The sequence below is a fragment of the Trichomycterus rosablanca genome, chromosome 17, assembly GCF_030014385.1.
Source record: "Trichomycterus rosablanca isolate fTriRos1 chromosome 17, fTriRos1.hap1, whole genome shotgun sequence".
Classification (NCBI taxonomy): domain Eukaryota; kingdom Metazoa; phylum Chordata; class Actinopteri; order Siluriformes; family Trichomycteridae; genus Trichomycterus; species Trichomycterus rosablanca.
Window position 1 is genome coordinate 23,106,999 of NC_086004.1, and position 27,264 is coordinate 23,134,262.

Consider the following 27,264-nt stretch of genomic DNA (forward strand, 5'->3'; position numbering starts at 1 on the left):
TGGACATTTACCTTGCATAGCATGAACAACCACATGCGCACACAGACGACACCTGCACAGATTCCATACCAGTTTCCTCAAACTTTGGTGCTCAGGAGATGACTAAATTGTAGCTGCACTGTGAGAATATATGGATATTGTATTTGCAGTGAAATTGATTTGGAGTTACAAAAACCATGCCAGGGTCTGTGAAGCTGAGGAGCATCAAGAGGTTTGGACAGGAGAATAATGCCTATGAGGTTTCAGAAGGTGAGGAGTGGGATCTGTAGGTTATAGCTGCATGGATGCTTCTGCTATGTAGTCTATATAGTTTAATCTGTTTCCATCATTGGTAGACTGTGGCTTTTTTGACATTTGATAGCCTTTTAGCTAATAAATGGCAAAGGCCAAAGCCAAAGGTTTACATGTAAATGAACATTTTGATGGAAGGAATATTTCTTTATGGCTATAGAGCTACATACGTGTTGTGCGAAAGGAAATTTAATTTATTCAGACAAACACAACCAGCATGATTACAATCTTAAATGCTGACTTTCCTGTCAGCAGACAACTGAAACTAACCTAAAAGCTGACACAATAACTTACAATGTAACAAAGTCAAAAGACTCACAGTCAAGATACCTTTCTGTTATCACAGATTCTAAAATTGTTTTAAATAAACATTGTGATAAAACATGTATACTTTCTTCCAATAAACAATTGGATATCTGTATTGACTCTTTCTTAGGTGTTGGATTTTTATTTAACAAAGGTGGTCTTGACTAAAGTCCTACAAAAATGCTAGATTAGTCCTTAAATGTATCAAAAGCTGTGCAATTGTAAATCACAACTAATGAAACAGATGAAGCTATACACTAATAAAAAGTTTGGTTAAAAGTGGTTAAGTAATTGTTAGTCTTTGTGGACAGTGTGTACCCAGTTATTGAAGAAGCCACATGAGAGCTGGATATTATTTTGGTATTTGTGATAAGTACATATTATAATATCCTAATCATATTCATTTCAGAATTAGAATGTATTGGTTTATAGAACAAAATATGTCAACCTTCTTTATGCCACTATCCTTTTAAATTGATTGTGTCTAAGGGTCAATCATGTTTTTAAAATGCACATTATATTTTATTTTCAGAGCCAAATGAAGATTACATGTAAGTCGATCCTTTTTTTGTTGTAACAGGTGGAATCTATGGATATGATGAGACTTGGTTTTCATGGTGGTCTTCTATATTTTGTTTTATTCACAAACCGCAATTCTAGAAAAATTGCATTTTTAGCATGGCATGTCTGATGTGTGCTTGAATATTGCTCTTAGTAATTTTTATTTAAAAATAACATACAGTGGTGTGCAAAAGTAATGCCCCCCTGTTGACTGTTCTCTGTTATTGCATAGTTCTCTAATTTTATGGATCTTAAACTTTAGCATTAAAACGATGCAGTTAAAGTTTCTACAGGAATCTTTCAGTGACATGAAGAAACTTCAGGGAAGCTGTTAAAGTGCATTCTATATATACTGTATAGAACACTACACTAAGTTGAGTTGAGTTATTATCTCCAAATAGAGGAAACTTGAAATGGTGGTAAATCTTTTTATGATCAGCCACTGAATTCCTTCAAGTAATCCCAGAAAAAAAACAATTTAACGATTTAACAAAAATCTACAGAACTGCAGATCTATTTGATTCATTCAGTCCAATCAATTTTGGTGGCAACACTTGAGATGAGCATTTTTTAAATATTACTCTGTAAAGCAACCCTGGGTATAAGAATGGTGCTATATAAAGTAAACCTTTATTACGAATTAATTTATAATTAATTACAGCATTATTAATAATAATAAATAATTTCTTCTTTTTTTCTTTTTGTTATTAGTGTGATTGCAGTAGGCAAGCACACTATTGTTATCCGTTAGTCATATTATTTTTCTTATTATTATTCCACCGTTTTTTGTCCGGCCTTCTTCTTCCGCAGTTTTCGAGATATCGACCCCGTTCCAACGCCAAATCGTCCGACCCATACGGGAATGGACGGCTTGTATACAGGTTTTCGATCCGCGAGCTTGTTCGCCCGCCACGCCCGTTTTTCCGAAAAATTTTTCCCATAGACTTCCATTCATTTTTTAAAAAATTTTGAGATATCGACGCCGTTCCAACTCTATATCGTCCGGCCCGTTATTGAAATAACTTCTTGTTTTTTGCTTTTCGATCCGCCCGCCCGTTCACCCGCCACGCCCGCTTTTTTACCGTTTTTTGGTCCCATTGACTTCCATTAATTTTTTCTGAATGGTTGTTGAATGGTTATTTCTACAACCTTTAATTAACCTACAAGAGTCCCATTCACTTCCATTCATTTTTTGAAAGTTTGAGATATCAACGCCATTCCAACTCTAAATTGTAAAGCTCACTGATGTAACCCCGACTCAGATAAAGCATGGGGATTCGAACCCACACCCACCTGCCACGCCCGGTTTTTGTCCCCATTCACTTCCATTCATTTTTTGAAAGTTTGAGATATCAACGCCATTCCAACTCTAAATCGTAAAGCCCACTGATGTAACCCCGACTCAGATACAGCATGGGGATTCGAACCCACACCCACCTGCCACGCCCGGTTTTTGTCCCCATTCACTTCCATTCATTTTTTGAAAGTTTGAGATATCAACGCCGTTCCAACTGTATATCGTTAAGCTCACTTATGTAACCCCGACTTGGGTACAGCATGGGGATTCGAACCCACACCCACCTGCCACGCCCGGTTTTTGTCCCCATTCACTTCCATTCATTTTTTGAAAGTTCGAGATATCAACGCCGTTCCAACTCTAAATCATAAAGCCCCCTGATGTAACCCCGACTCAGATACAGCATGGGGATTCGAACCCACACCCACCTGCCACGCCCGGTTTTTGGCCCCATTCACTTCCATTCATTTTTTGAAAGTTCGAGATATCAACGCCGTTCCAACTCTAAATCGGAAAACCCACTGATGTAACCCCGACTCAGATACAGCATGGGGATTCGAACCCATGCCGACCTGCCACGCCCATTTTCCGGCTCCATTCACTTCCATTCATTTTTTGAAAGTTTGAGATATCAACGCCGTTCCAACTCTAAATTGTAAAGCCCACTGATGTAACCCCGACACAGATACAGCCTGGGGATTCGAACCCACGCCCACCTGCCACGCCCGTTTTTCAGCTCCATTCACTTCCATTCATTTTTTGAAAGTTTGAGATATCAACGCCGTTCCAACTCTAAATTGTAAAGCCCACTGATTAAACCCCGACACAGATACAGCATGGGGATTCGAACCCACACCCACCTGCCACGCCCGTTTTTCAGCTCCATTCACTTCCATTCATTTTTTGAAAGTTTGAGATATCAACGCCGTTCCAACTCTAAATCGTAAAGCCCACTGATGTAACCCCGACTCAGATACAGCATGGGGATTCGAACCCACGCCCACCTGCCACGCCCGGTTTTTGTCCCCATTCACTTCCATTCATTTTTCGAAAGTTTGAGATATCAACGCCGTTCCAACTGTAAATCGTAAAGCTCACTTATGTAACCCCGACTTGGGTACAGCATGGGGATTCGAACCCACACCCACCTGCCACGCCCGGTTTTTGTCCCCATTCACTTCCATTCATTTTTTGAAAGTTCGAGATATCAACGCCGTTCCAACTCTATATCGTAAAGCTCACTGATGTAACCCCGACTCAGGTACAGCATGGGGATTCGAACCCACGCCCACCTGCCACGCCCGGTTTTCAGCCCCATTCACTTCCATTCATTTTTTGAAAGTTCGAGATATCGACGCCGTTCCAACTCTATATCGTAAAGCCCACTGATGACACCCTGACTTCGGTACAGCATGGGGATTCGAACCCACGCCCACCTGCCACGCCCGGTTTTTGTTTCCATTCACTTCCATTCATTTTTTGAAAGTTTGAGATATCAACGCCGTTCCAACTGTATATCGTTAAGCCCACTGATGTAACCCCGACTCAGATACAGCCTGGGGATTCGAACCCACGCCCACCTGCCACGCCCGGTTTTTGTCCCAATTCACTTCCATTCATTTTTTGAAAGTTTGAGATATCAACGCCGTTCCAACTGTATATCGTTAAGCCCACTGATGTAACCCCGACTCAAATACAGCATGGGGATTCGAACCCACGCCCACCTGCCACGCCCATTTTTCAGCCATATTCACTTCCATTCATTTTTTGAAAGTTCGAGATATTAACGCCGTTCCAACTCTAAATCGTAAAGCTCACTGATGTAACCCCGACTTGGGTACAGCATGGGGATTCGAACCCACACCCACCTGCCACGCCCGGTTTTTGTCCCCATTCACTTCCATTCATTTTTTGAAAGTTTGAGATATCAACGCCATTCCAACTCTAAATCGTAAAGCCCACTGATGTAACCCCGACTCAGATACAGCATGGGGATTCGAACCCACGCCCACCTGCCACGCCCGGTTTTTGTCCCCATTCACTTCCATTCATTTTTCGAAAGTTTGAGATATCAACGCCGTTCCAACTGTAAATCGTAAAGCTCACTTATGTAACCCCGACTTGGGTACAGCATGGGGATTCGAACCCACACCCACCTGCCACGCCCGGTTTTTGTCCCCATTCACTTCCATTCATTTTTTGAAAGTTCGAGATATCAACGCCGTTCCAACTCTAAATCATAAAGCCCCCTGATGTAACCCCGACTCAGATACAGCATGGGGATTCGAACCCACACCCACCTGCCACGCCCGGTTTTTGTCCCCATTCACTTCCATTCATTTTTTGAAAGTTCGAGATATCAACGCCGTTCCAACTCTAAATCGGAAAACCCACTGATGTAACCCCAACTTGGGTACAGCCTGGGGATTCGAACCCACGCCCACCTGCCACGCCCGGTTTTTGGTCCCATTCACTTCTATTAATTTTTTGAAAGTTTGATATATCAACGCCGTTCCAACTCTATATCGTAAAGCCCACTGATGTAACCCCGACTCAGGTACAGCATGGGGATTCGAACCCATGCCCACCTGCCACGCCCATTTTCCGGCTCCATTCACTTCCATTCATTTTTTGAAAGTTTGAGATATCAACGCCGTTCCAACTCTAAATTGTAAAGCCCACTGATTAAACCCCGACACAGATACAGCATGGGGATTCGAACCCACGCCCACCTGCCACGCCCGTTTTTCAGCTCCATTCACTTCCATTCATTTTTTGAAAGTTTGAGATATCAACGCCGTTCCAACTCTAAATTGTAAAGCCCACTGATTAAACCCCGACACAGATACAGCATGGGGATTCGAACCCACGCCCACCTGCCACGCCCGTTTTTCAGCCCCATTCACTTCCATTCATTTTTTGAAAGTTCGAGATATCAACGCCGTTCCAACTCTATATCGTAAAGCCCACTGATGTAACCCCGACTTGGGTACAGCATGGGGATTCGAACCCACGCCCACCTGCCACGCCCGGTTTTTGTCCCCATTCACTTCCATTCATTTTTTGAAAGTTCGAGATATCGACGCCGTTCCAACTCTATATCGTAAAGCTCACTGATGTAACCCCGACTCAGGTACAGCATGGGGATTCGAACCCACGCCCACCTGCCACGCCCGGTTTTCAGCCCCATTCACTTCCATTCATTTTTTGAAAGTTCGAGATATCGACGCCGTTCCAACTCTATATCGTAAAGCCCACTGATGACACCCTGACTTCGGTACAGCATGGGGATTCGAACCCACGCCCACCTGCCACGCCCGGTTTTTGTTTCCATTCACTTCCATTCATTTTTTGAAAGTTTGAGATATCAACGCCGTTCCAACTGTATATCGTTAAGCCCACTGATGTAACCCCGACTCAGATACAGCCTGGGGATTCGAACCCACGCCCACCTGCCACGCCCGGTTTTTGTCCCAATTCACTTCCATTCATTTTTTGAAAGTTTGAGATATCAACGCCGTTCCAACTGTATATCGTTAAGCCCACTGATGTAACCCCGACTCAAATACAGCATGGGGATTCGAACCCACGCCCACCTGCCACGCCCATTTTTCAGCCATATTCACTTCCATTCATTTTTTGAAAGTTCGAGATATTAACGCCGTTCCAACTCTAAATCGTAAAGCTCACTGATGTAACCCCGACTTGGGTACAGCATGGGGATTCGAACCCACACCCACCTGCCACGCCCGGTTTTTGTCCCCATTCACTTCCATTCATTTTTTGAAAGTTTGAGATATCAACGCCATTCCAACTCTAAATCGTAAAGCCCACTGATGTAACCCCGACTCAGATACAGCATGGGGATTCGAACCCACGCCCACCTGCCACGCCCGGTTTTTGTCCCCATTCACTTCCATTCATTTTTCGAAAGTTTGAGATATCAACGCCGTTCCAACTGTAAATCGTAAAGCTCACTTATGTAACCCCGACTTGGGTACAGCATGGGGATTCGAACCCACACCCACCTGCCACGCCCGGTTTTTGTCCCCATTCACTTCCATTCATTTTTTGAAAGTTCGAGATATCAACGCCGTTCCAACTCTATATCGTAAAGCTCACTGATGTAACCCCGACTCAGGTACAGCATGGGGATTCGAACCCACGCCCACCTGCCACGCCCGGTTTTCAGCCCCATTCACTTCCATTCATTTTTTGAAAGTTCGAGATATCGACGCCGTTCCAACTCTATATCGTAAAGCCCACTGATGACACCCTGACTTCGGTACAGCATGGGGATTCGAACCCACGCCCACCTGCCACGCCCGGTTTTTGTTTCCATTCACTTCCATTCATTTTTTGAAAGTTTGAGATATCAACGCCGTTCCAACTGTATATCGTTAAGCCCACTGATGTAACCCCGACTCAGATACAGCCTGGGGATTCGAACCCACGCCCACCTGCCACGCCCGGTTTTTGTCCCAATTCACTTCCATTCATTTTTTGAAAGTTTGAGATATCAACGCCGTTCCAACTGTATATCGTTAAGCCCACTGATGTAACCCCGACTCAAATACAGCATGGGGATTCGAACCCACGCCCACCTGCCACGCCCATTTTTCAGCCATATTCACTTCCATTCATTTTTTGAAAGTTCGAGATATTAACGCCGTTCCAACTCTAAATCGTAAAGCTCACTGATGTAACCCCGACTTGGGTACAGCATGGGGATTCGAACCCACACCCACCTGCCACGCCCGGTTTTTGTCCCCATTCACTTCCATTCATTTTTTGAAAGTTTGAGATATCAACGCCATTCCAACTCTAAATCGTAAAGCCCACTGATGTAACCCCGACTCAGATACAGCATGGGGATTCGAACCCACGCCCACCTGCCACGCCCGGTTTTTGTCCCCATTCACTTCCATTCATTTTTCGAAAGTTTGAGATATCAACGCCGTTCCAACTGTAAATCGTAAAGCTCACTTATGTAACCCCGACTTGGGTACAGCATGGGGATTCGAACCCACACCCACCTGCCACGCCCGGTTTTTGTCCCCATTCACTTCCATTCATTTTTTGAAAGTTCGAGATATCAACGCCGTTCCAACTCTAAATCATAAAGCCCCCTGATGTAACCCCGACTCAGATACAGCATGGGGATTCGAACCCACACCCACCTGCCACGCCCGGTTTTTGTCCCCATTCACTTCCATTCATTTTTTGAAAGTTCGAGATATCAACGCCGTTCCAACTCTAAATCGGAAAACCCACTGATGTAACCCCAACTTGGGTACAGCCTGGGGATTCGAACCCACGCCCACCTGCCACGCCCGGTTTTTGGTCCCATTCACTTCTATTAATTTTTTGAAAGTTTGATATATCAACGCCGTTCCAACTCTATATCGTAAAGCCCACTGATGTAACCCCGACTCAGGTACAGCATGGGGATTCGAACCCATGCCCACCTGCCACGCCCATTTTCCGGCTCCATTCACTTCCATTCATTTTTTGAAAGTTTGAGATATCAACGCCGTTCCAACTCTAAATTGTAAAGCCCACTGATGTAACCCCGACTCAGGTACAGCATGGAGATTCGAACCCATGCCCACCTGCCACGCCCGGTTTTTGGTCCCATTCACTTCCATTCATTTTTTGAAAGTTTGAGATATCAACGCCGTTCCAACTCTAAATTGTAAAGCCCCCTGATGTAACCCCGACTCAGGTACAGCATGGGGATTCGAACCCACGCCCACCTGCCACGCCCGGTTTTTGGTCCCATTCACTTCCATTCATTTTTTGAAAGTTTGAGATATCAACGCCGTTCCAACTCTAAATTGTAAAGCCCACTGATGTAACCCCGACTCAGGTACAGCATGGAGATTCGAACCCATGCCCACCTGCCACGCCCGGTTTTTGGTCCCATTCACTTCCATTCATTTTTTGAAAGTTTGAGATATCAACGCCGTTCCAACTCTAAATTGTAAAGCCCCCTGATGTAACCCCGACTCAGGTACAGCATGGGGATTCGAACCCACGCCCACCTGCCACGCCCGGTTTTTGGTCCCATTCACTTCCATTCATTTTTTGAAAGTTTGAGATATCAACGCCGTTCCAACTCTAAATCGTAAAGCCCCCTGATGTAACCCCGACTCAGATACAGCATGGGGATTCGAACCCACACCCACCTGCCACGCCCGGTTTTTGTCCCCATTCACTTCCATTCATTTTTTGAAAGTTTGAGATATCAACGCCGTTCCAACTCTAAATTGTAAAGCCCACTGATGTAACCCCGACTCAAATACAGCATGGGGATTCGAACCCACACCCACCTGCCACGCCCGGTTTTTGGTCCCATTCACTTCCATTCATTTTTTGAAAGTTTGAGATATCAACGCCGTTCCAACTCTAAATTGTAAAGCCCACTGATGTAACCCCGACTCAGGTACAGCATGGAGATTCGAACCCATGCCCACCTGCCACGCCCGTTTTTCGGCTCCATTCACTTCCATTCATTTTTTGAAAGTTCGAGATATCAACGCCGTTCCAACTCTAAATTGTAAAGCCCCCTTATGTAACCCCGACTTGGGTACGGCATGGGGATTCGAACCCACACCCACCTGCCACGCCCGATTTTCGGCTCCATTCACTTCCATTCATTTTTTGAAAGTTTGAGATATCAACGCCGTTCCAATTCTATATCGTAAAGCTCACTGATGTAACCCCGACATGGGTACAGCATGGGGATTCGAACCCACGCCCACCTGCCACGCCCGGTTTTGGGTCCCATTCACTTCCATTCATTTTTTGAAAGTTTGAGATATCGACACCGTTCCAACTCTATATCGTGAAGCCCACTGATGTAACCCTGACTCAGATACAGCATGGGGATTCGAACCTACGCCCACCTGCCACGCCCGGTTTTTGGTCCCATTCACTTCCATTCATTTTTTGAAAGTTTGAGATATCGACACCGTTCCAACTCTATATCGTAAAGCCCACTGATGTAACCCCGACTCAGATACAGCATGGGGATTCGAACCCACGCCCACCTGCCACGCCCGGTTTTTGGTCCCATTCACTTCCATTCATTTTTTGAAAGTTTGAGATATCAACTCCGTTCCAACTCTGAATTGTAAAGCCCCCTGATGTAACCCCGACTCAGGTACAGCATGGGGATTCGAACCCACGCCCATCTGCCACGCCCGTTTTTGGTCTCATTCACTTCCATTCATTTTTTGAAAGTTCGAGATATCGACGCCGTTCAAATTTTAAATCGTAAAGCCCACTGATGACACCCCAACTTGGATAAAGCATTGGGTTACGCGCGCCCGCCCGACCGGCACACGGCAATCACACTCGCATTTTCTCCGGAAATGCACATCTCTAGTTATTATTATTATTATTATTATTATTGTCATTATACATTTTCCTTTATCATTACAGGACAATGTCATCTGCTAAAAAGGATAAAAAGTAAGTAAGCATTTTCCCTTTTGTGTCAAAAACATCAGTTTGACATCAACAATACAGCTTTCTTGTCTTTGCAGGAACAAACCAGGGAAGGAGAAACAAGAAACAGTTATTCGTGTTGGGTGCTTTCAACTGGTAATTGTATCCATTTCAAAATAAATAAATGAGGAGAATGGCAAAACATTGTATGATTGTTTCATTGTTTTAAAATATCCCAATAAAAAAACATGCCTAGGGAAACTAGGGCCCAATCCTTGGCTCATTCCCAGACAGTGTCATAGCTACCTGTTTTCATAAGGCCAAGATTGCATTAATGTTTCTAGTAATCATCCCTATATTCAAAATAAATCCAAAATACAAATGGTTTCATACAAATGGTAGATTTGATAATAAGGAATTAAGAAAGTGATGAACATCATCATGTGCCCAGACAGCCTATATACACACTAAGCTTTGTTATTTACGTAACTTATGCACTGCATGTGCATTCTGTTTTTCTTATCACAGTTTCACTTTGCCACATGCCGGGAGATTGGAATGATGATTATTGGAAGTGTATGTGCCATCCTGCATGGCTCTGCACAGCCACTCATGCTGCTTGTGTTTGGAATGCTGACCGACACCTTTATTGACTATGACATTGAGCTGAATGAACTGCGTGATCCAGCCAAACATTGCCTTAATAACACCATTCAGTGGCGGAACCTCACAGCCGAGGAAAACATGGAGCTCAACATGACCAGAATCTGCGGGTAACGCTCTTTATAGTTCTTCTTGACAGTTGTGCACATTTAACAGTGGTTTCTGACCCTTTACATACTGACATTTCTACAAATTCCCTGAATCTTTTTACAATATTATGTATGGTAGATGATGAGGGACCTAAATTATTTGCTTCTTGTATGTGAACTGTTCTTTTTGAACTGAGTGACAATTCGTTCACAAACTTTGGCTAAAAGTGTTAAGCCACAACCCTTCTTTGCTTGCAAAAGACTGAGACTTTGGTGGATGCTTCTTTTATACCCAATCATGATTCCCTCACCTGTAACCAATTCATCTGTTCATGTTTTAAAACAGTGTAACAAATATTCTATAAATGTTTTGCTCTTATTTTTCCGAAGTCTAATTTTAAGTGTGTTGCAAGCATCAAATTCAAATATATTTATATTTACAAAATGCAATCAAATCAGTTAGCCAGAACCTTGGAAATCACTTCTGTATAAGGCTCAGGGTTAAAGTACAGATTGTTGATTCACTTTCAATCTCTTCTAGGATTTTAGATATAGAATTTGAGATGACTAATTTTGCTTACTACTATGTCGGCATTGGAATGGCTGTCTTAATCCTAGGATACTTACAAGTAAGTCATGTATGCAATATGTACCATGTATTCTAGGTAGATTAGCAAACTTGGCATGCAGTTCAATGTTCAACCCTAGTTTCTAGTTGTAAATCATATCTTATATTAAAAATGTGAACTTTCTAATATTTATTTAATGATTCTAAATATTCTGCATCAATAAAATGAATATTCATAATGTGAAAGAACAGTTTTAAATAATGCCTGACGCTGTTCAGATCTCGCTGTGGGTTGCAAGCGCTGCTCGACAGATCAAGATCATCCGCAGACTCTACTTCAGCAAGGTTATGAGGATGGAAATTGGCTGGTTTGACTGCAACTCTGTAGGAGAGATCAATACCCGCATGTCAGAGTAAGATGAACATGTAATCACACTCATATACCATTAAAGTCAAAACTTTACATACACTTGTAAGAACAAGTATGTCATGACATTCATGGAATTTCAATGATTTCTGCCATTGTTCTCTTATTTAAGGATAATTAATGATAATGAATTAATGAAACACGTCTTGTGTCACTTTGTCCAAATACGTCCAAATAAGTCATTAAATAATTTATTACAGTTAGTGAATATTGTGTGCTTATATAAAACAGATAGTTTAATTGTTCCCACAAGCATTACAATAAAAGCCTTTAAATCATTGTGCAGATCTTAGAAAGCCAATCATAGATTTTCACAATTTCTAAGCAACTTTATGTTTCAGGGTCAACAATAACCTCATTAGCTGTATTTAATCGCTAGCAAGAAACAAAGAGTCCATGCCACAATGTGTAATGTTAAAAAATAAACCATAAAAGAACTTAACTACATTCGTTTTTAAAAACAAAGATGTGCATGTTCCAACTGAAAACATTAGTAAAATTACTTTTAAAACTGCACTGCTATGACATTTATGTTCCTGACAGGTATATGCAATCCTTAATGGTACACTCATTACGATGAAAAGAATCCCTTAGCGTGTGTTGTACTGCACCTCTGTTTCATCTCCACCACAGTGATATCAACAAGATAAATGATGCCATGTCAGATCAAGTGGGGATCTTCATTCAGCGCTTCACCACTTTTGTATGTGGTTTTCTCATGGGCTTTGTGAAGGGATGGAAGCTGACTCTGGTCATTATCTCAGTGTCTCCACTTATTGGACTCGGAGCTGCTCTCATGGCTTTGGTGAGGACCATTCTTAGCCTACATACACTGTCAAAGAGAATGTTAGACATGAAATCCTTAATAACATTCTAAATTTAAGTCCTCAGAGGAAGATCACCTTAGGGAAATTAACTTGTTAGCAGTATGTGTTGGTTGTGCTTTTTTCAGTTTGTTGCAAAGCTGACAGGACGAGAGCTGCAGGCATATGCTAAAGCTGGTGCTGTGGCAGATGAAGTCCTCTCCTCCATCCGAACTGTGGCAGCCTTCGGAGGAGAGAAGAAAGAAGTTGAAAGGTTTGTAACATGAACTTTTTTTTTCCCTTGTGTACACATTCTAACAAAAGATATTAACAAAATATAGATTTAAGTAATATATTGCCTAAAACATATACAAATACACATTATGACACTATAGAAAAACTGGTCATCTGTATTTGTGATTGTAATAAATTAAGGCTTGATTTTTTTTCAACTAGGCCTAGCTAGTTTGTTAACCTTATACAAATCATGTATCTCTCATCTTTAAGATATTTATTTAGTATATATCGTGATTTTCTAAAAATATTTATTTTTGGCCAATATTCCAGCTTTTTTAACATCTCAATGCTGTTAATTCTCAATTTTTAAGGTATGATCACAATCTGATCTCAGCTCAGCGCTGGGGCACTAGGAAAGGCCTGATCATGGGATTCTTCACAGGCTACTTGTGGTTCATCATATTTCTTTGTTATGCACTGGCCTTTTGGTATGGCTCCAGTTTAGTTATCGACACATTAGAGTACAGTCCTGGAACTCTGCTACAGGTATCACATATATACACACATAGAAACACTGATAAAAAATCTTCCAGGATAAAATCCACACATGTGTTTTTATTACTGCTGTGTGTGTTCTGACTACAGGTGTTTTTTGGAGTGCTTGTTGCAGCACTAAATCTTGGGCAGGCATCTCCTTGTCTGGAGGCTTTTGCTGCAGGTCGAGGTGCTGCTACCATTATCTTTGAGACTATTGACAGGGTAAGAACCCATTCACAGAAGTATGGTTCATAAGTATTTGAACAGTGACTGCAAGGTTTTAGGTGAATACCATTTTACAGCATACACTAAATGTACAGCCAGAAAAATATCCATGGAACTGAATAAACACCTTCATGACCCAATATAAATAAACACTTAATGTAAATGTTTTTAAATGTACAAAGCTGGAATTAATGGAAGGACTGTCATTAGAGAATGTTAAATGTCAAAATCTGAAATTACTGTTAAAAAACACAAATGTCAGTGTAAGAAGCACAAAATCTGGGCCCCTAAGGTTCTTTTATATAATTTTGTCTGGGCAAATATCAGCAAAAACATTTAATGTCATGCAGAATTATTGGAATTATTTTTAGGAGCCCAAGATAGACTGTCTGTCTGAAGCTGGCTACAAACTGGACAAGGTAAAAGGAGATCTGGAGTTTCACAACGTGATATTCCACTATCCATCCAGACCAGAAGTCAAGGTAAAACGTTTGCAAAATATATTAAAAGTTGTTATATTTCACAGTGAATTAAGTGCAAAGTGTATTAAAAGTTAAGTTATATTTTGCATTAAATATTCATTTACATAAATTATCATATTTCACATGTGAATTTCATGTGAATATTTAATATGAAATATATAAACCCAATTTTTTTTAATTCAATAAAAAACAGACTCAGATTTCCATGCATAAAAAACATGATAAACAATCAAATTCACAGATCCTGGATCAGCTGAACCTGCAGGTAAAATCCGGGGAAACCACAGCATTTGTGGGGCCAAGTGGTGCTGGAAAAAGTACAGCTATACAGCTCATCCAGCGCTTCTATGACCCTAAAGAGGGCATGGTAAGAAGAAGGAATATTTATTTCACTCAGAATCTGTTGCAGACTGACATACATTTTCACATTTTAGCATCTAAGATTATTTAAAACATCTTACCTCATTATTCCTCTGTCTATTCTTAATTTTTTTTTATTGTAGGTCACTCTGGATGGTCATGACATACGTGGTTTGAATATTCAGTGGCTTCGCTCACTTATTGGAATTGTGGAACAAGAACCTGTTTTATTTGCTACCACTATTGCTGAGAATATTCGCTACGGACGCCCTGGTGTGTCTAATGAAGACATTATTAAAGCTGCCAAAGAAGCAAATGCCTACAATTTTATTATGGATTTACCACAGGTATGTAATGCCACTTAAAGTCTTAATCATCTGTGCACCCCTATCACAGACCTTCATGTATGTTTCATACTTTGAATCTTTAATTTCAGTGTCAATTTTTGGTCAAAATGGTGGGGCAATAAGATATTACTGAAGTAACTGTGATACTGAATTGCATTTCACAGCAACATGATAATATTTTGTTGATTTTGGGGATTGCTTATTAAGGATAAAACACAATACACATTCCAAAAAAAGTTGTTGAAGATGGTTCATTATCTTTATATATATATATTGTTATATTATTATTATATAAGTGTGGCACAAAGTGGTGAGCCACAACCCAATTTTGAGTCTTTGGGGAACCCAGTCACTATTTTGGCTCTGTCCCAACTTTTTTGAGTGTGTTGTAGCCATCAAATTGTAATTTTGTTTAAATGAAACAAATAAATGTTTATAGCCCTTAACAAATCACAAATACTCATTTTTATTCCATTTTACAAAATGATCAGTTGGTTGTATGCAAGGGTCAGAATTATGGATATATGATAATACAGTCCTAAATGTGAACTCATACCTGTTATTAAACAATTATTCATCAAGCTGTAGTAATAATTTCAGATAAAAATGCAGTTAAATCTCAGAAGAAAAGAAAATAATACATTTGTCCTTTTTATTGCCTTTCATTCTTGTTCTAATATCAGCAATTTGACACGCTGGTTGGGGAAGGTGGGGGTCAGATGAGTGGTGGCCAAAAGCAGCGAATAGCAATCGCTCGAGCACTGGTACGGAATCCCAGAATCCTTCTGCTGGACATGGCCACATCAGCACTCGACAATGAAAGTGAGGCTATAGTACAAGAGGCCTTAGACAAGGTCAGCAACAAATTCTTCTGCATCTGCTGTACAGATGTATTTATTACTTATTATACTGTGATGCTTCTTACTGTATCATCTCATCTTTGTCTTTCTGCTCAAGGTCCGAATGGGTCGTACCACTATTTCCATTGCCCACCGTCTATCTACAATAAAGAACGCTGATGTGATTGTGGGATTTGAGCATGGACGAGCTGTGGAGAGAGGCAAACACGACGAGCTGTTGGACAGAAAGGGTGTTTATTTTACACTCGTTACTCTACAGAGCCAGGGAGACAAAGCTCTCAATCAGAAAACCCAAAAAAGTAGGCCACACTCCATGTGTGTATATACCAAACCATGCAATCACACGCAATAAGGTTTTTAAAACATGAAATTATTTAGTAATTAGATGTGTTTTGTTCTCAGTGGCAGAAAATGTTGAAAATTCTGATGAGGAGATGATGAATCTTTCTCGGACTGGAAGTTATCGGGCAAGTCTAAGGTGACAAAGATTCAGTCAATGCAAAATAAAGTAAAAAATGTATTTTTTAAAGACAATAGTGTCTAACTGCATCTGCGGAAATGAAACATTAGCGACACAGTGCAGTACTGCACACAATGGCCGATTTCTAACTTAATTATATGACAATTTAACAAAATAACAAGCTTTTTCGCATGCTTTATAAATTGTTTACAATACACTCAACCTGTGTTTGGCAGCTACTACATAAGGCATTGTTTTAAAGTTAGCCAGCTTGGCTAATGACACCTCTCCAACAGTATATATTTAGTAGCAACTTTACTTACTAGCTAATTTTATGCTAACTATTGTGTAAGTAAACCTAGTAGTAAAGAACCACAGCCCCCCATCTTGTGGCTATAATACCAAAGAGAAACCTAAAAAATTATAATATAGCGAAACCATCTGATTACAATCTGGATGTAAGTAGATTACTAACTGTAATGATTATATGAATGTGATAATGTTAAAGTATGATGTAAATGAATATATTTGCTATTGGTTATGGGTGGTAATATTTCCATAATTCTCTTGTTTTTCTGCAGGGCTTCAATTCGCCAGCGGACTAAATCAGGGCTGTCAAACGTTATCCCAGAATCCTCAGTACCAATTACTGGAGAACTGGGTCCACAATCATATTCTGAATCCTACATTTCACAAGAAGATAGTAGAAAGGTCAGTGGCCATCAAAATTATTTAGGTCTACTAAACAAAAAGTCACATTTCACATTTAAAAAGAAGCTGTTTCAAATGCTGCTTCAAATAGAGAAACCTAAAAGCATTTCTGCTTCCAGTGGAAGAGTTTCATTCTCAACAATACAGCCATGCATGGTTAGAAGTCTAGAAAAGCTCTGACCATGATATTTCTGTACCCCGTAAAGATAAAAGTCTCAGACATCTGTAAGCTCATGAGTTCTAAAGGCAACAATTAACAGACTCACCAAGACAATTGATCTACCTAATGGTTATACATGAGCTGCAGTTTTAAGAAAGTGGTAGCTGACTTAATCTGTATTAGAGGAAGCACATTTTAGGCCTTATTTATCTAGGTTGTTAGGTAATACTTAGCTAGAAGGTGGGAATCAGCAACTATTGGGAAAAAAATATAAAATTGGACCAAACAAATTAATTATTGAATATGTTGAATAATATGTCTCTGTGTTGTTTATAGGCTGCACTTCCTGAAGATGAGGAAGAAGTGGAACCAGCCCCTGTGGCTCGAATTTTAAAGTACAATGCCCCTGAATGGCCTTATATGGTTATTGGTTCTATTGGAGCAGCTGTGAATGGAGGAGTCAATCCAGTATACTCTTTACTCTTCAGCCAGATCCTGGCAGTAAGTGCTGACCTAGTTCATGAATCAGTCTGAAATGAGCATTTTATTTATTTATTTATTTTCATTTTGGCAATTTGAATTCATAATTAAAAATAATTTGCACTTCTGTTTTTACATGCAGACGTTCTCAATGTCTGATCTGGTTGCCCAAAGAAAGGAGATTGATGGGATTTGTCTGTTCTTTGTGCTAATTGGTGTGATCTCATTTTTTACACAAGTGCTGCAGGTAAATACTATTTATTATACACCGACTAGGCATAACATTATGACCACTAGCATTATTAACCCTAGTGAATAACACTGATTATCTCTTCATCACGGCTGCTGTTAGTGGGTGGGATATATTGGGCAGCAAGTAAACATTTTATCCTCAAAGTTGATGTGTTAGAAGCAGGAAAAATGGGTGAGTGTAAGGATTTAAGGACCAAACTGTGATGGCTAGACAACTGGGTCAGAGCATCTCCAAAACTGCAGCTCTTGTGAGGTGTTCCCGGTCTGCAGTGGTCAGTATCTATCAAAAATGGTCCAAGGAAGGAACAGTGGTAAACCGGTGACAGGGTTATGGGCGGCCAAGGCTCATTAATGCATGTGAAGGGGATCTGTGGGATGTGCTAAACAAACAAGCACGATCCATGGAGGCCCAACCTCGCAACTTACAGGAGTTAAAGGATCTGCTGCTAACATCTTGGTGCCAGATACCACAGCACACCTTCAGGGGTCTAGTGGAGTCCATGCCTCAACGGGTCAGGGCTGTTTTGGCAGCAAAAGGGGGACCAACACAATATTAGGAAGGTGGTCATAATATTGTGCCTGATCGGTGTAAGTAATAATAATTATTTATTCTGCTAATTCTCATAATGTATTCTCCTATTCTCATACTCCTATTCTCCTATTTTCTCATACTGTTTTTCTCATAAAGCCAGGTCCTTGCATCTAAAACACACTGCACAAAAACACCATTTATTAATCACTAAAAACACACATTAATACATGTACTATCAGGCTACACATGCAAATTTGTACCATTTATTTACCATTTATATTTATATATAATATATACAGTGTATCACAAAAGTGAGTACACCCCTCACATTTCTGCAGATATTTAAGTATATCTTTTCATGGGACAACACTGACAAAATGACACTTTGACACAATGAAAAGTAGTCTGTGTGCAGCTTATATAACAGTGTAAATTTATTCTTCCCTCAAAATAACTCAATATACAGCCATTAATGTCTAAACCACCGGCAACAAAAGTGAGTACACCCCTAAGAGACTACACCCCTAAATGTCCAAATTGAGCACTGCTTGTCATTTTCCCTCCAAAATGTCATGTGATTCGTTAGTGTTACTAGGTCTCAGGTGTGCATAGGGAGCAGGTGTGTTCAATTTAGTAGTACAGCTCTCACACTCTCTCATACTGGTCACTGAAAGTTCCAACATGGCACCTCATGGCAAAGAACTCTCTGAGGATCTTAAAAGACGAATTGTTGCGCTACATGAAGATGGCCAAGGCTACAAGAAGATTGCCAACACCCTGAAACTGAGCTGCAGCACAGTGGCTAAGATCATCCAGCATTTTAAAAGAGCAGGGTCCACTCAGAACAGACCTCGCGTTGGTCGTCCAAAGAAGCTGAGTGCACGTGCTCAGCGTCACATCCAACTGCTGTTTTTGAAAGATAGGCGCAGGAGTGCTGTCAGCATTGCGGCAGAGATTGAAAAGGTGGGGGGTCAGCCTGTCAGTGCTCAGACCATACGCCGCACACTACATCAAATTGGTCTGCATGGCTGTCACCCCAGAAGGAAGCCTCTTCTGAAGTCTCTACACAAGAAAGCCCGCAAACAGTTTGCTGAAGACATGTCAACAAAGGACATGGATTACTGGAAGCATGTCCTATGGTCTGATGAGACCAAGATTAATTTGTTTGGTTCAGATGGTCTCAAGCATGTGTGGCGGCAATCAGGTGAGGAGTACAAAGATAAGTGTGTCATGCCTACAGTCAAGCATGGTGGTGGGAATGCCATGGTCTGGGGCTGCATGAGTGCAGCAGGTGTTGGGGAGTTACATTTCATTGAGGGACACATGAACTCCAATATGTACTGTGAAATACTGAAGCAGAGCATGATCCCCTCCCTCCGGAAACTGGGTCGCAGGGCAGTGTTCCAGCATGATAATGACCCCAAACACACCTCTAAGACGACCACTGCTTTATTGAAGAGGCTGAGGGTAAAGGTGATGGACTGGCCAAGCATGTTTCCAGACCTAAACCCAATAGAACATCTTTGGGGCATCCTCAAGCGGAAGGTGGAGGAGCGCAAAGTCTCGAATATCCGCCAGCTCCGTGATGTCGTCATGGAGGAGTGGAAAAGCATTCCAGTGGCAACCTGTGAAGCTCTGGTAAACTCCATGCCCAGGAGAGTTAAGGCAGTTCTGTGAAATAATGGTGGCCACACAAAATATTGACACTTCAGGAACTTTCACTAAGGGGTGTACTCACTTTTGTTGCCGGTGGTTTAGACATTAATGGCTGTATATTGAGTTATTTTGAGGGAAGAATAAATTTACACTGTTATATAAGCTGCACACAGACTACTTTTCATTGTGTCAAAGTGTAATTTTGTCAGTGTTGTCCCATGAAAAGATATACTTAAATATCTGCAGAAATGTGAGGGGTGTACTCCCTTTTGTGATACACTGTATATATATATATATATATATATAATTTGTATATATATATATATATATATATATATATAATTTGGTCTAATAAATAAAATAAAAAGGGAAAGAAAAAAAAGAACATCAAACAACAATAAAATTAAAATAAAATTATCAAGAAATATATATTATTCCACCTCTGCCTCTTAGGGTTATTCATTTTCCAAGTCTGGAGAGTTTCTGACACGTCGACTGAGGCGCCTGGGTTTCCATGCCATGTTAGGACAGGAGATCTGCTGGTTTGATGATCGCAGGAATAGTCCTGGTGCACTGACCACGAGACTGGCCACTGATGCTTCACAAGTCCAGGGAGTAAGTAAAATGAAAAGAAACCAACCAGCATCCTTTATACAAACTTGGTTAACTGAACTTTAAAATAAGATAATAAACTTATTTCTTTGCAGGCAACAGGCTCTCAGATTGGAATGATTGTGAACTCCCTGACAAATATTGGGGTGGCTATTATCATCTCCTTCTACTTTAACTGGAAGCTCAGCTTGGTCATCATCTGCTTCTTGCCTTTCCTTGCACTTTCCGGAGGCTTCCAGGCAAAGATGCTCACTGGGTTTGCAAAGCAGGATAAACAAGCAATGGAAGCAGCAGGACAGGTAGAGTTAAGCAAAGCTATTTAACCCTTAAAAATACTACACTTCGGAATTCTTTTTTGTTTTTAGCAAATAATTTGTCAGTTTTATTCCAGATATCCATGGCTGCTGTATAATGGCTGCTGCTATGTAGGGCATAGGAGTAGGTTATAAGAAAGCTAATAACTTCCACACTTCATGACTGCAGAGAGCGGAAGTGTACTGATTGTGCTGTCAAAATAAATCTTTAGTTATTTACTGTTTACAGATGTGGATGCCTTATGCAGATTCTGCATTTTGCCATAGCAGCAAATATACAAGCTGAGTGTAAGAGATGAGGTTTACTGTACTGTAGATCCAAGGAAGTGGCTTGGATGCAAGAGAACATGCCAAACTTCACAAACAGTAATAATATCATGGATTGAGTGGAGGAGTTTGGAGTTTGGCCTAGTTTCATAATTATATGTACTGGTCATTTCAATTGCATTCATTTCATTGCAATGGATTGCTGTATTGGGTATTCCTGCGTTTCGGCCAGAGTTCACGTTAGAACTGGACCTGCTGCAGTCCTGACCAGGATAAACAAACTAAATGTTATTAGATATAACATTAGATATAAAATGTTGTTCTCCATCCTTCACTGTGTGTATTATTGCAGATATCTGGTGAGGCACTGAACAACATCCGTACCATTGCTGGTCTGGGTAAAGAGCGTACGTTCGTGGAGCTATATGAGGCTCAGCTGGAGGCACCATACCAAGCTGCTTTAAAAAAGGCTGGTGTATATGGTGCCTGTTATGGATTTTCTCAGTGTGTAGTGTTCATGGCAAACTCAGCATCCTATCGGTTTGGGGGATACTTGGTCCGCCATGAAGGCCTCCATTTCAGTTTGGTTTTCAGGTAAGACTTTTCATTATATGCCTTAATAGTTTGCTTGAATAAGTGTGTGAAGGGAGCATTTAATAAAAAGTAATAGTTTGTTTATTAGGATTTTAACGTCATGTTTTACACTTTGGTTACATTCATGACAGGAACGGTAGTTACTTATTACACAAGGTTTATCAGTTCACAAGGTTATATCGAACACAGTCATGGACAATTTTGTCTCTCCAATTCACCTTACTTGCATGTCTTTGGACTGTGGGAGGAAACCGGAGCACCCGGAGTAAACCCACGCAGACACAGGGAGATCATGCAAACTCCACACAGAAAGAAAGTAATAGTAATATGGTTCTGGAATGGGTACAACAAAAAGTGTTTGACCAAGCATTGAGGTATTTCGAGTTTAATTTGATTCAAGTATTGACATACAGTAGGAGGAGTTCATCAGAGTTGGTGAAAAGCCTTTATAATAATCACATATAATTAAAAGTGACACAAATCAATATCAGACAACTGTGAGCTTGTTAGTAAAGATGGGGACAGTTAGTTCCCCCTTTCAGACATGTTAATCTCCACAAACATGAATGCTGAAATAAAAAAATAGGTAATTGGCAGTGACTAAACTGGGAGAAACAGGGTAAAATTAATTTATAATACAATACTACATTTAAATTAGTAAGCAATAATAGAAACCTCTCTTCATTTTGAAAGGGTAATCTCTGCCATTGTAACGAGTGGAACAGCCCTAGGCAGGGCCTCCTCATACACACCTGACTATGCCAAAGCCAAGATCTCAGCAGCACGCTTCTTCCAGCTGCTTGACCGTGTTCCCAAAATCAGTGTCTACAGTGACAAAGGCGACAAATGGGTGATTAACTGAACTAAAATGATTATAAAATATCATTAACCTTAAATGTGTAAATAAAATAATCAAACACTGTGTTATTTTTTTCTATATTTCTAGACTGATTTTAAAGGAGATATTGAGTTCATAGACTGTAAGTTCACCTATCCAAGCCGACCAGATATCCAGGTTTTAAATGGCCTAACTATCAGCGTGAAGCCTGGGCAGACTCTTGCCTTTGTGGGCAGCAGTGGTTGTGGAAAAAGTACCAGCATCCAGCTGCTTGAGAGGTTTTATGACCCAGACATTGGACGAGTGGTGAGAATACATTAAAACACAGTACACTTACACTGATTCTTTACTAATATGTGTACATTTAGGATTTTGTATACTCTGTTGGTTACTTCATGTCTGAACAGCTGTAATGAGAAAGGACATACTGTCAGCTTCATAATTACTGGCACCCTTGGTAAAGATAAAATGTTTTTGGGGTTGACTAGCTCAATCTACCAATGAAAATGACATTTAAAAAAAAATAAGACATAAGCAATTAACAGCAAATGACATTTAAAATGTTATTTTCTGTTGTATTAAAGTTATTTCAAGGAATTCAAACCTTCATCAAAAATAATTGTTTAAAAAACACATGGGTCGAGCGCCGAGATTCTGAACACCTCTGTTCGAAACTTGGTTTTGTCACCGGTCAGCTGGGTGTCCCTAGTGGGCATAATTGGCAGCGCCTGCAGCAGACACGGTTCTGCTAGGCGGGATGACCGGACTATGTGGGTAGGGTCTTCAAAACGCTGTGTAAGGACCCAGATTGGCAGATAGAGAGGTGCCTCTGCAGAGTGCATTGGTGAAAAAGGGTTCTGCAAAAAGGCTGTGCGTAGGTCGTCGGAGGTGTGAGCAGCAATATACCCACCTCAACTGCAATCAGGCATCCCCCAGCAGCGGAAGACAAATTGACTACGCTAAATTGGAAGAAAAATGGGAGAAAATGCATAAATACAATAGAAAAAAAAACACATGGGTCACAATTATTTTATATTAATTATTTATTATTTGCATCTCTACATTTACTATTTGCTATTTATTTACTGCACAAATTCCCTGAAGGTCAACACACTTCTTAATCTTACAATGTTGATAAAGTAGCCATGTGTCACCTCATATTTATACTACTTATGAATTATGACTTATGACCACTTATGAATTTTGTACACTATAAACTTTTAAAAGTGAAATATAAACACAATGTTGTTTAATTTGTTACATTATTTTGTTAAACATATTTTAATAGTGTTTTTAATAGGGATGTAACGATACACTCTACCCATGATGCGATACGATTCACGATACTGGGTTCACGATACGATTTTTTCCCGATTTTTTAAACTGAAATTGAACACAAATTATGAAGTTTCCTTTCATTATTTCTCTTATTTGTAATTATCTTTTATTTATCTAAATAATGAATGTCCTTTTAATTCTGAGGTAGGTACAAACTATGCAAAACAATTTTGAATTAAGCCCAATTTGGCTGAAAAACCCCGAATTTGGCAACCAGGCATATAGCGTCAGTGACATCAACCAAGCGAGATGTATAGCGCCAGTGCCCTCTGCTGTTTAAAATGAATATCGATTTATTTTTCATGTCAAATTGATTTGATTCGTGGAATTTTTTAATCGGTTGTTAACCGTTACATCCCTAGTTTTTAAAATAAATGTACTTACTTAAAAGTTTGATTTCTGTGAGAACTTAGAAATCACAAAGATATTTTAATAACATTTACTTCCTTCATCCAGTATTTAATCAAGAACAACAATAATTCTGGAGATGACTGTATTTTGGTTTTCTTTTGTTTTCCAGTTAATTGATGGACGTGATTCCACTTTTATCAATGTTCCATACCTGCGTTCTAAGATCGGGATTGTTTCTCAGGAGCCAGTTCTGTTTGACTGTAGCATTGCGGAGAACATTCGCTATGGGGATAATCAGAGAGAGCTCAGCATGAACGATGTGATCTCTGCAGCCAAGAAAGCCCAACTGCATGACTTTGTCATGTCACTTCCTGAGGTGGTCATGGTCAAGTCACTTTCCTGTAACAATGATTTAGCCACTTTATTCCAGATCATACTTTAGGTTATGAACCTCTGCTGGAGGCCCATGCTTGGAGTGATCACATTTTATTTTAGCAAATTAAGTGATCATGTTAAGGCATGTTTAATGTAATGGTCTTGGTTATTTCTTCATGTCAGTATAAGTATGTCTTGCACTTAACAGATTTAGAATAAATTGTGTCGTGGTGCAGCGTCCCATTGTGCTAGCTATCATTGTTATTAATAATCATATTGTGCTGTATATAAATGAACTGAAACATCAGTTCTGAGGCCGGACTTTTCGTCCAACATCAGTGCCTAACCACATTAATGCTGTTTTGACTGAATGGGCATAAACTCAACGGGCACACTCCAGAATCTTGTGCAAAGCCTTTCCTGTAGATTGGAGGCTCTTATAAAACAAAAAGAGATATTAATGGCCATAGTTTTGAAATAGGATTTTAAGTAAGCTTAGGGTCAGCCAGTACAGTGTTCTATGCAACCAGAACAGTACTCAGAATTGTTCTTTTCTCTTGTTATTTCCATACAGAAGTATGATACTAATGTAGGCTCCCAAGGTTCACAGCTCTCGCGTGGTCAGAAGCAGCGTATTGCCATTGCCAGAGCTATCATACGTGATCCAAAAATCCTCCTGCTGGATGAGGCTACATCAGCACTGGACACAGAGAGTGAGAAGGTAAGAGGAGAAGCAAACAGAAAGAGTTAAATATAATTGCAATTAAGAACTTTATAACCTCATACAGCATTTTTATTTGATTCAACAGACTGTACAAGAAGCTTTAGATAAAGCACGGGAAGGCCGTACTTGCATTGTCATTGCCCATCGCCTCTCCACCATCCAGAACTCTGACATCATAGCAGTGATGTCACGGGGCATCGTGATCGAGAAGGGCAGCCATGATCAGCTCATGGCTTTAAAAGGAGCTTATTACAAGCTGGTCACAACTGGCGCACCAATTAGCTAACTGCTTACCACTGATCCAACCAGTGTTTAGTGATTCCATGTAGTTGCATAAGCTACAATGAAAATTTATCTTTTAATTGCAATGAAACACATTTGAACCCTTTGTAATTACCTGAATTTCAGCACTAGTTACTCTATTGAATTTATTGAACACAGTGATGAGTCCTTACAGACAGAACTGGACAGAAACATATTTGGACTCTTGTATTTAGTAAGCAATGTACCCTTATTTTCAAGGAATTATATTTCTTATAGTTAATCCTCTGCTTTCATAAATCCTGTGCTGATACGAATTTTGGAATTTTAGACCATACAGGTATTTCTTGCGTTAACAGCCTTCTTTGGTCATGCCATAGCAGCTTGGTTGGGGTAAGGTCTGGATTTTTACTTGACTGTTTAAACACCATTTAAAAAACATTGTTGATTTACTAATGTGTCATTTTACACCTTATACGAAGTTTTTGGTGTTAGAGCGCTACTCAGATATTGTCTTGTAACATTTTTTACACAAATTTAAATTTACTATAAGGATTGCTGTTTAGGCAGTGATGATCCAAAAAGCCCCAAACCATGATGCCCACAATGCTTTACTGCTCTTTTTTTTTAAATAAAGCAATGGTTTTGTAATATTGTTACTTATAGTGTACATTTATTTTCCTATAATTGGGCAAACAACAAAAATATGTTTTGCTGTTACTTTAATCATTGTTTGTTTGTTTATAAGGATTTTAACATTATGTTTTACACTTTGGTTACATTCATGACAGGAACGGTATTTACTCATTACACAAGGTTCATCAGTTTACAAGGTTATATTGAACACAGTCATGGACAATTTAGTGTCTCCAGTTCACCTTACTTGCATGTCTTTGGACTGTGGGAGGAAACCGAGCACCCGTAGGAAACCCACGTGGACATGGGGAGAACATGCAAACTTCACACAGAAAGGATTCGGACCGCCCCACCTGGGAATCAAACTCAGGACCTTCTTGCTGTGAGGCGACAGTGCTACCCAATTAGCCCCTTTAATCATTGCACATTATGCTCTGGGTGTATTTGCTGGACACCCACTTGTAGGGAGAGTAACAAATGTCTGTTATAGAAAATTTGTCTGACTGTGTTTTGATAAGCACCCAAAATGCCTTTGTAGCTTTTTTCAGATTTACTCCTTAAAAGACTTAACATTTGTGAGCCTTTTGTAGGACAGGGTATCTTTACAAGCCACACCTCCAATCATATTGCCTTTAAGACATCTGGAAAAACCTAAACTGTGAATAATTCAAGCCCATTAATGTAGACAATCCAAAGGGTTCACAAACATCTTATAACTGTAGATTTAGGGAAACAAATGTATTGTTTTAAAACCATAGCATGAGAAGAAGTAAAGAATATATACATGAAGTTAACATCTAAATTTATTTTAAATAGTAATTTTTTTGGTGTTAGTAATGTATTGTAAAATCTGGACACATAATTTAATTTTAAATGTAACATTTATAGCAACACTGCTGAAAACCTAGAATTACAAATGTGAATTATGTTTAGAAATGCATAAACACATTTACTGTAGTTAAAGTTAAAAGTTGACGTACACTTGAAAGGGAAACTTAAAGATTGTATATATGTATACCTGCACATTAGTCCTAAGTTTTTAGGTCTTTTTGTACCTGAATGATTAAAAATTTCTTCAAATTCACCATGGATTTTCAACTAAGTCAAAAATATACACAAAGCAACACAAGACATTTAGTGTAGAAAGTATATGTGGATACATGTACAGTGTATTCAGAACTCCTGACCTTTTTGGACT

At 40.0% G+C, this 27,264-nt stretch overlaps 1 protein-coding gene across 4 annotated transcripts; it reads left to right on the plus strand.

Annotated features, from left to right (window-relative positions):
• abcb11b (ATP-binding cassette, sub-family B (MDR/TAP), member 11b) lies at window positions 1-26,081 on the plus strand. Of its 4 annotated transcripts, XM_063013502.1 has the most exons (28): window positions 14-249; window positions 1,130-1,148; window positions 9,902-9,931; window positions 10,006-10,063; window positions 10,436-10,680; window positions 11,201-11,288; window positions 11,507-11,640; window positions 12,288-12,459; window positions 12,607-12,731; window positions 13,066-13,240; window positions 13,340-13,453; window positions 13,828-13,938; window positions 14,180-14,305; window positions 14,442-14,645; window positions 15,329-15,499; window positions 15,603-15,804; window positions 15,908-15,983; window positions 16,547-16,676; window positions 17,173-17,337; window positions 17,459-17,563; window positions 20,210-20,371; window positions 20,464-20,667; window positions 21,302-21,543; window positions 22,237-22,393; window positions 22,490-22,687; window positions 24,240-24,446; window positions 25,020-25,166; window positions 25,255-26,081. In XM_063013502.1, the coding sequence occupies exons 1-28, from the start codon at window positions 177-179 to the stop codon at window positions 25,453-25,455; spliced, it is 4,041 nt and encodes a 1,346-aa protein (XP_062869572.1). In that variant the 5' UTR covers window positions 14-176; the 3' UTR covers window positions 25,456-26,081. The 4 variants fall into 4 exon arrangements, 3 of the variants coding, with proteins under 3 accessions (XP_062869572.1, XP_062869573.1, XP_062869574.1); XM_063013503.1 differs by lacking the exon at window positions 1,130-1,148 and having other exon boundaries at window positions 235-249; XR_010015184.1 differs by lacking the exons at window positions 17,173-17,337; window positions 17,459-17,563; window positions 20,210-20,371; ... (5 more) ...; window positions 25,020-25,166; window positions 25,255-26,081 and having other exon boundaries at window positions 1-249; window positions 15,603-15,820; window positions 16,547-16,633.
• The last annotated feature ends 1,183 nt before the right edge of the window (window positions 26,082-27,264 follow it).

Bases quoted from the DNA above. Each gene is read 5' to 3' on its own strand.
- abcb11b (XM_063013502.1), top strand. From the start codon at position 177: ATGCCAGGGTCTGTGAAGCTGAGGAGCATCAAGAGGTTTGGACAGGAG. The intron at 22,688-24,239 runs GTGAGAATACAT...TTTGTTTTCCAG, and splicing joins ACCCAGACATTGGACGAGTG to TTAATTGATGGACGTGATTC. The intron at 24,447-25,019 runs GTGGTCATGGTC...ATTTCCATACAG, and splicing joins TTGTCATGTCACTTCCTGAG to AAGTATGATACTAATGTAGG.